Genomic DNA, 9,718 nt, shown 5'->3' on the forward strand with positions numbered 1-9,718 from the left:
GGTGTGACTAGGTAATTGTAATTATCTTTCCCTGTGGAAATATGTGTTCTAAATTCAGTCTCAGCCTGTGCAACAATATAATTTCAGGAATAGCCTGTGGTGCAAATTAAAAGTCAGGATTAGCCTGTGGTGCAAGTTGAAAGGTTAACAGTCAAATTTAGTCTGTGGGCCCATTTAATTCAGGTACTAGGCCTGTGAGTTTAGATTGGAATTAGGCCAGAAGCAGTTAGGAGGTACCTTGCCATTTGTGACCGTGCCTGGTCTGTCACCACTGAATTGTAATTTACCTTTGTGCGGTGGTCCTATTCACTGTACTTATTTGCATTATACTTTACTGTATTGGGTGTTTTTGCTTTAGTATTTTGCCTTCCAGGATCCAGAAGTAAAGCCCCATTAAACGTAGGTTTTTGGTATCAGTATATCCTGTCTGCATTTTGTGAATTGTGTTTGTGAACTGTAGGGTTTGAGTTAGGGTAGTCCACAACACCAAGTGCTAGGAGTTTATAGTTGCACGGCATCTGGTCATATAGTTTGGCTGTTATGAGTAGGGCTCTGTTTTGTATTACAGTAGCTAGCACTAGTGTGGGAAGTACATACTAGCCCGGTAGACAACATTGTGGGTGGGCTGTCTTGTGTCGCTTCTGTTTCTAGACGTCAATTTTGGGAGTGCAGACGACCATCAAGAGGAGGCGGCAATTACCTGGTAAGAAACATCTTTCTGTTCCGTTTTTTCACTCTTGGTGGCTTGGTGGGGGCGCTCATCAGTACATCGGTGAGTGGGATATTTGAGCAGGATATTTACCTGACTCTCCACTCCTAGCTGTCAACTCATACACCCCCTATCCCCTTCCTTCCACTTTGTATCCATACCCATCAGTAATGTATTGTGGTTTCTTCCTAGACTAAAGAGGTGTGGAGCCATGGTGAGGGTTCCATGCGAATGGTAGGTAGACCAGTCGTGACAAAGGTAAGATCTTTGTGTCCATCTGTCCATTCCCCACAGGCGTTACATTCCAAAAAATAATTACAAAAAAAAAAATCAATCTATTTTTATTAATGATTATAGTATTAACAGGTGTTAATATATTTAATATATATTTTTTCTATGTGACCTGATGACACTTTATATTGCACATATATATTGTACGTATCCAGCATTGTGTTGTGTCTTGTACTTGAATATAGGCAAACGTGTGTGCAATTGCTGTCTATTTTAAAAAAAGCAAATTGAGTTTACTTTGCGTTCTTTGATGAATCCGGTCCTGTATTTTATATTTTTCAAATAAAAAGAGAATAAACAAAAACATGTGGAGCACAAATTTAGTGTCAAAGTTTGCCAACTGAAACAAAGAAGAAGTGTGATTTTATTTGACTACTTTTCACCAGCAGCTAATAAGTACAGTGCCACATTGGAGAAAGACATTGACGTTTCGTGCACATGTAAAATATAGAACACATAAAAACATTAAAAACACCTTTCCCGGCATTGTACATTTTTACATCTGATATTTTTGAAAGGTAAAATTATTTTTTAAGGTTTAAAGATTTCTCTGTGCTAGTTTTTTCTTTGTGTACTTTCTGTCTGGAACTATTAAGAAGATTATTCATTTAATTAAGAGCAGCCAATAACATATGTATTATAACTTTGATAATGCAGGCGTGTTTCTGGTCTGCCTACTATAAATTCAAGTAGATGATGCTACAAAACAATTCTTATGAGCACATAGTCATTTTATTTGATTGTTAATAACCTATTCAAGTATAAAAGCAACAGGTAAGAGCTCTATAGGGAAACAGCCAACTTGACTTCACATCCTCTGTAGATCACCTCCAGGAGAAGAACCATCATGTCTCATCACTCCATCCTCTCCTCCTCTGGGCACAAGGGCTCCTGTTCTGTTGCTTTACCTAAACATTTTAGCTCACACAGCATCTTCTCACACTCTTCTAAACATGCAGGACACAGTCACAAGGCTCAGCATTGCTTTACCAGTTCTAGTGCCCACAATATTGGATCAAAAGGACATAAAATTTCAGTGGGAAGTTTTCATGTAGGAAAAAGTGGACATGGATCTGGCTTTGGTGTTGGTAGTTTTGGGAGATCATCTTGTTCTGGAGGAATCACCTCTGTTACTGTGAACCAGGGTCTCCTGGCACCTCTCAACTTGGAAGTTAACCCCAACATCCAGAGAGTGAGGACGGATGAGAAGAATCAGATCAAAGGTCTCAACAACAAGTTTGCCTCTTTCATCGACAAGGTGACATTTTTGTGCTTCATATAATCTGCAGGGCTGTTAACAATAACAGAGTTGAAATGAAAAGAAACTACATATAGATTTACTTTGTCGAAAGCTAAGGTGTTGTATTTAAATAGAGAATAAGCAAGTTTGCAATGAAATGGCAAAATGTTACTAAGTTGTGAGAAATGTTTATACATATCCTGTATTGAACCTCTAGTTGTTAAGGCAAAACCTACGTAAACAGCATTATAAGAGTCTGAGCTTCTCTAAAGGTTTCTATATAGGGTTCATTGATAACATAAAAATTGCCATTCATGGTCTCATATACTCTGCTGTTGTTTTAAGTTAATTAATTAAGGCCACATCTATCCCACATCTCTAGTTATAAATGCCGTAACAGACTTTAATTATAAAGGAACTGTTTTCAAAATCATCAGTTTATAAATTGGCCCTTTAGAAGACATCTCAATTTGTCTACTTTACTATATTTTTATGCTTTAATCTGTTAACATGTTTAAATTCCTATACGGTATTATCCTCTTCCACCACTAACCTTTCTGTGAGGTAGCTCTTCCTCAAATTTTCCCTAATCATGTTACCCTTCAGATTTAGAGTTTGTCTCTAGTTCTAATACTTTTCTTTCTCTGTTGAATTTTACTTCCCTTACCTTGTTAAAACCATTTATATATTTTAAAACTTCAATCATATCACCCCAATTTCAGCTCCAAACTGTACATGTTTCAATCCTTTACTCTTAGATCATTTAATAGTTTCCAATTTTAGACCACGCACCATTTTACTTGCCCTTGTATCTATGTGTAGGTGCCCAACAATTCTTCACACAAAGGTGTAAGTGGTAGGGCTTACATATATTGAAAATAAATATCAGGACTCCCATGCCACCTGGCCATCAAGTTCAGTCCTTACGTTTAGATTCTGCCTAAGGTAAAACAGTTATATGAACCTATTCTAACTTATCCAGTATAAATAGTTTCCCAATCATGAAATAATAAGTGTTGCCCCATCATAATTACGGGCCCTGTTAGCATTCAAATGTATCACCCTTTTTGTCACCTGACTCAAGTGGGCATTTAGGTTGTGCAGACTCTGTGTGTCTTGTCTGGAGCGATCTACTTTACCCTACCTCACGTAGCACAGTGCCTCCACCTTGGTCCAAGTGCAGTAGGTTTTTCGATGTGTATTGTTCTAGACAAGCAACACCAGAGGGAGACCGAGGAACCTTCCGTCCCCTACTAATAAAACCACAGGCACACACAGAAAAAAAACCCAGTAAGATACAGTATTTGAAAGCCTTGCTGGCACTTTTATTGGTGAGGCGCAAGCTCCCAAAGGATTTTTTATGTCTATGCGGGCTCTTTTTATATCAAAAATAAGAATCTCACTTGGAAAGTAAACTTTGAAGAAATAACTTTTGAATATCAGTTACTATAAAAAGTCTACAATAGATATACTATAATGCAGTGCAATACCTTAACTACTATCTGTGCTTATTAAGAGGAACATCTGTTTTGCTAACCTGCTGTTACTCTACACATAGCAATAACCTTAACCCATACTACACTTTACACTTCAGTAACATATAACTCAATTAAAATAAAAGATCATAAATCAACACATTTGCCTAAAGGATGCAATTAAGTGGTCTTTTCTATTAAAGAAACAGATCTCCTCCGATGCTTTACTCCGCTAGCAGCAATACAAGCACAAATGGCCAATGAAGATGTCACAGCTGTTAGTTTACCTCCAAGACATATATTATTCCACACTGTGACACTTTGTTAGACTTTCACTATTCAGCAAACTCAGATTTTGAAGTGTCTTGGCTCCAATTTTAGTAATAACATGAAGTAATATATATACACGGTTTCCCTCTTTCCTCGATTATCACAAAAGCACTGTCCCGAAGTAGATTATAGCTTTACAGTAGTCCGATATGATAAACTTCATACTCCTGAGGTAAATTCTGTAGTCTATGGCAAAGTCTCACAATTTATCTAAGTCTTTGCTCCCTAAATGTATTTCCTTATCTACCTTATAGCAGAAATAATACAATACTTAGTCTTAATACATGACTTCTGAAACCAAACAATGGGTACTTATGAGATTTTCCTCACAGGACTCTGCAGTTGTCTTTCTAATGACAGGCCGGATAAATCTGAAAGACTCTCTTTCTTCTGTTAGTGCTGAGAGGGCTGACTTGGTCCTCTTTCCTGTCAGTCCCACTAGGTCACCCGGTTTTCAGCGGCTGCCCAGCTCCTCAGATGCCTTTCCTCAGGACTTGTTTCTCATTAGAGGCTGACAGTGCTCTTCTGTCACTCTCTCTCTTTCTCTTATCTCACTGCTGCAGCCTGGATCTGGGCGCTGCCACTCTGCCATTTTTTTTTACTGTTCCTTCAACAGCTCCTCTTTCCCACCTTATGCTGGGAGATGCTTTTCTCTGCCTGTAGGTAAGTGCATGTGCAGCCTGCTCGGGTTGCCAGTGCTACACAAATAATATTGCAACTTAATATAATTATAAAATAATAAAGACCCGATCATTTTAATTTTGGAGGCTAAAATCACCAGAGATGTATGTTGTTTTACTCAAAATTGCCAAAAACATTGCAGCTTGATGTTAACTAATGCTTTGGAAGCCTTACTATCAGTCTTTTCAGTTGAATGAGCCACGTGGAAGATCTATGCAATGTGCTTCTCAAAACAGTATTAAATTCAACAGCCACAATCACCTCACATTTTTCTACTTGGGGCAGCATGACTCCCAGTATTAATAGAAGCGTTGTTGATCCTGATTATTTAATCTACCAATAAGTATTACAAATGTTCCCCCTTTATCTCCATGGAACGTCCAAAGGTAATGTGGACCGCAAGCAATATTGCTCGTTTTTGTCACATCTCATGCATAGATAAAGACAAAGGATAAAATTTGGATTTCAATTCTGGGTGTAGACATTGTGTAAAATGTGTCTCTTGAAGGAACACAAGGTCTCATTGAAGTTGTTTTATGTCTACTGCAAGTTTGACAATGAAAACAAATTTCTGGTTGCAGGTTCTCCTCTTTCAGCAATGTTTGTAAATGTGTGGTTTGTTTCAGCAGAGAAAATAGGTAGAGACAGGAGCTTACAGTTCATATCATGTCTAAAGTCTTAATGTGACCCTAATCTGGAAATATTATTGCGCTGCAATGTATACTGTGAAGGAATTATCATAGCATAGCTTTTATATTTATGAGAATGGTTTGACCAAAGATCAAGGTCACCAAACGAGGTGGGTTCGACCAACTTTAATCTGGATTGAATAATTTGATTATCTCTATTGGGGCATATTAGCTGTAGTAAATTATAATGAACTTGGGCTAAGGTACATGTACCTCATAATTATGTGAAATTAAAATGTGTTCTAAAATAAATAATTGGGCACAATGTGAGTTATCTACAAACACTGTTCACAGGAGCAAATATGCAGCTCTCCATTTATCCTTCTAGCGCAAGGTTCCTTTTCAGCGATGTTAGTAAATGTTTGGTTAGTTCAAGCAGAAGGAAATAGCTATGGTCAAAATCATGCACAAAGTCTTAACCTTCTTAATATAATTTATTGTTATAACTTTCTGTTTTTATGTTTTGTCTATAGGTGAGATTTCTGGAACAACAGAACAAGATGCTGGAGACCAAGTGGGCTCTTCTACAAGACCAAAATACAGCCAGATATCAGATTGAACCTCTATTTGAAACTTTTATCAGCAACCTCAGGAGACAGCTGGAAAACCTGGAATGTGAGAGCGCTCGTCTGGATGCAGAAAGGAACAACACAGAGGGCGCAATGGAAGGATTTAGGAGAAAGTAAGATATGTATGGTTATCATGAATTCATTACAAGGCACAAGAATTACCTCTTATAATTCATATTAAGCATCTTAATAACTAAAATTAAGAGAAAAATGTCCTTGCAACTAACACAAATTTTAGCAGCTTAACAATAAGCACAAGCAACATATTCAGTGCATTTATGTGATCGTTTCTGTAGCTTTGTCAGCCACAGTCAATCTTAAATCAATGATGAGTATTTATTGTACTGCATTAATAAGGTGAGATATCTACAAATGTTGTACCACAATGTAATAGATATAATATCTAACAAACTAGATTACTAACTAGCTTAAACATGTTCTCATCTTTTGGTTGTGACTCACAGATATGAAGAAGAAATGAACCGACGCACAGCGGCAGAGAATGAGTTTGTCTTACTAAAGAGGGTATGTACAGTATCAGCATCTGGAATGGTACTTACTAAGTTATAGTTTGATTTACTAAGACACAAGCATTTTACTTTCCTTCTTATTGTAGGATGTTGATGCTGCTTTTATGAACAAGGCCGAGCTGCAAGCAAGGGCCATCTCCCTCACTGATGAGATCAATTTCCTGAGGACCCTGTATGATATGGTAAGTTATTTCCTTTTTGGCACAATGTTATATTACTCTTTAACTGAAACAGTTTATTTTTTTTTTTCATTTAAATTACCCAATACCAAAAGAAATACAATGATTGTTTACTTGATTACTATGCAGGAGATCAGTCAGCTCCAGGCTCAGATCTCAGACACCTCGGTGGTCGTGTCCATGGATAACAGCCGAGACCTGGACCTAAACAGCATCATCGCTGAGGTCAGAGCTCAATACGAGGAGATTGCTAACAGGAGCAGAGCTGAGGCTGAGGCCATGTACCAGTCAAGGGTGAGTCTGACACACAGGAAGGTACTTTATACAATATGATATGTATGTCAGTGTAGACCAAAAGCTGATTAATTTTAAATTACATTTTATCCTTCTTTCAACTACAGTTTGAGGATCTGCGCATGGCAACTGGAAGAAACGAGAATGATCTACAGAACAGCAGAAATGAGATCACTGAACTTAACAGAGCAGTTCAGAGACTTAAAGGAGAGATTGAGTGTGCTAAATCTCAGGTAAATATCACATAAAAAGTAAAGGTTAGGTATAGTATACATACTGAATGGGGATTTGTACAAAGACCTTATCTTTATATTTTGGTTGCAAAACTCAAAAAAGTGGATGCTGCACATTAGTCTGAGATACAAAACTTTATTATTATTATTATTAGTAGTAGTAGTAGTAGTATTATTATTATTATTATTATTATTAGTATTATTATTATTATTAGTAGTAGTAGTAGTAGTAGTAGTATTATTATTATTATTATTAGTAGTAGTAGTAGTAGTAGTAGTAGTAGTAGTATTATTAGTAGTAGTATTATTATCTTTTATTTATAAGCCACCACAAGGCTTCCATAATGCCGAACATATGGAGGTTGAACATACAACAATATTACATAGGTTCATAGAGATAAGTACAATGGGTACAGATAAGCAGAGTAAAAAATGCATGGATACAATTAACAGAACAAATTGCATGGCAAATTAAAGCAATTCAGCATAAGACCAAAAAGGGACAGAGGTGACAATGGTGAACGGACAGACATGAAACATAGAGAACACTTTCCAGGGTGTCAACTAGTGTTGAATTCCAAGTGGTGGAGGTGCTGTAAGTGTTGTATTATGGGCTCCCTTAATGTGCTGCTAAATTATGTATCATTCATTGATGAAATAGACATGCCAGATTGGTCTACTTTTTCCCTTATACATGAATATATAATGTTTTCCCAGCGTGCTGCACTGGAAGCTGCTATACGTAACGCTGAAGAACGTGGAGAAGCTGCTGTCAGAGACGCCAATAACAAACTGTGTGAGCTGGAGGCTGCTCTACAGAAGGCCAAGCAGGACATGGCTCGCCAACTGCGAGATTACCAGGAACTGATGAATGTCAAACTGGCTCTGGACATTGAGATTGCTACATATAGGAAGATGCTGGAGGGGGAAGAGTGCAGGTGAATCCAGTAGATATACTTTAAGGTTTTACATAACAATTCAATAATACATAACAATATTCTTCTATCTTAAAAAGTTTAGAACACTATCGTGTGGTTACATAGTAAATCTTATTAATAAATATGTAAACGCTTATGGTTTTTTCAGATTGGCTTCGGATGGCTCTGTGAACATCTGTAAGTGAAACAAAATAATATGTATTTTTAAAATGCATACAATTAGTTCAAGGTGTTTTGCAGATTGCTATATACTAACAAATTTCTGTGTCACTTAGCTGTCCTGCACGCTAGCACTGGAGGGAAACACCACTCAGGAGGAATGTCCCAAGGAGGACATCATCATCATCATTCTCTAGGAGGATTCAGCTCAAGCAGTGGGAGAAGCCACAGCCATGTTCACAAAAGCATCCACCATTCCGGTCATGAGCATCACTGCTGAAGTGAAAACATTGAATATGCAAAATGCCATTAATTATAGTATTATGTCATCACTGTTAGACATCTGCTTTGTTACTCTACTTCATGCTGTATATTTCTCTTAAGCAGCTTCATGTGTGTTATGTCCTCGTATTGTGTTTATCTGTTACCTTATACTGCTCCTCAATAAACTGCTATTCATATGACAGTAAGTGACACAATTCTTTGGAAAATTACCAGATACCTTTTAATGACAAATATTGCAGAGTACAAGTTAGAGTTAGTGATAATGTCAGAGAATGCTTGTCAACATTACATTCATATCAAATGGTATTCAACCTATTATGGAACGTTCTTTAGATGAAGTTATTTACTGACATACATTAATTCAGTAGGAATGGTATAACAAGAATTCACATACACAGATAATATAATTTGCTGCAGCTACATATAAACTGCTAGACTTACTGTCAGGCTTATATCTTGAATGGACTTTATTAAATCATCGGTCCAAGGTGAAAGTCGTTGGTGTAAGCCTCACACACGGATACACACTTCTTTACTATAATTTTTTTCTTCCTTCAACTATGAGAACTTTCATTTCAGTAAGTTCTCCCAAAGTGCAGGAGAACGTACCCCTTCTAGTGCTCCTAGCAATGACAAACCAGACAAATTCAAATACAAACAAAGCTATATTAGCTTCTAGCATAGACCTAGCAGACATACATGGGTTCCACTTTGAGGTTCATCACTGTATTTTACTAAGCTTTTGACAGCTGCCTGCAACAGTATTTAATGGAGCATTAGTTGCTGCAAAATTCATATCATGCAAATAGAAATGCTATGTGTCTCCTTGTGGTCAGATGAGGTACAATGGTGGATTGTGCACACTTTCATCCAAAGCTGCCTGATTCACCATTATACCCAGGATATCCAATGTTGATGTCCCATGATATTGCTCTTCCCATTGATATATAATATATATCTCTGGTCATTTTGCCTAAAACTCCTCTAATTTTATTTATAACTACGAACACTTTGGCTCTGAAATTAAACACATACATTCAGGGGGCTACAAATGGCACCAAATTATGGATACTTATAGCGCAAACAGACCCAAAAGTTCCTAAATGAATTTCTAAT

The 9,718-nt window shown here is 37.1% G+C and overlaps 1 protein-coding gene across 1 annotated transcript; it reads left to right on the plus strand.

Moving 5' to 3' along the window:
- The first annotated feature begins 1,847 nt into the window (after positions 1–1,847).
- LOC142140122 (keratin, type II cytoskeletal cochleal-like) lies at positions 1,848–8,678 on the plus strand. The gene is made up of 9 exons (XM_075197980.1): positions 1,848–2,258; positions 5,889–6,097; positions 6,449–6,509; positions 6,601–6,696; positions 6,823–6,987; positions 7,095–7,220; positions 7,938–8,158; positions 8,307–8,335; positions 8,434–8,678. The coding sequence occupies exons 1-9, from the start codon at positions 1,848–1,850 to the stop codon at positions 8,595–8,597; spliced, it is 1,482 nt and encodes a 493-aa protein (XP_075054081.1). The 3' UTR covers positions 8,598–8,678.
- The last annotated feature ends 1,040 nt before the right edge of the window (positions 8,679–9,718 follow it).

The sequence above is a fragment of the Mixophyes fleayi genome, chromosome 2 (assembly GCF_038048845.1).
Source record: "Mixophyes fleayi isolate aMixFle1 chromosome 2, aMixFle1.hap1, whole genome shotgun sequence".
NCBI lineage: Eukaryota > Metazoa > Chordata > Amphibia > Anura > Limnodynastidae > Mixophyes > Mixophyes fleayi.

Excerpts from the sequence above, each read along its gene's own strand:
- LOC142140122 (XM_075197980.1), top strand. The coding sequence starts at position 1,848 with ATGTCTCATCACTCCATCCTCTCCTCCTCTGGGCACAAGGGCTCCTGT. Across the intron at positions 6,697-6,822 it reads TGAGGACCCTGTATGATATG|GAGATCAGTCAGCTCCAGGC; the intron begins GTAAGTTATTTC and ends ATTACTATGCAG. Across the intron at positions 6,988-7,094 it reads AGGCCATGTACCAGTCAAGG|TTTGAGGATCTGCGCATGGC; the intron begins GTGAGTCTGACA and ends TTTCAACTACAG.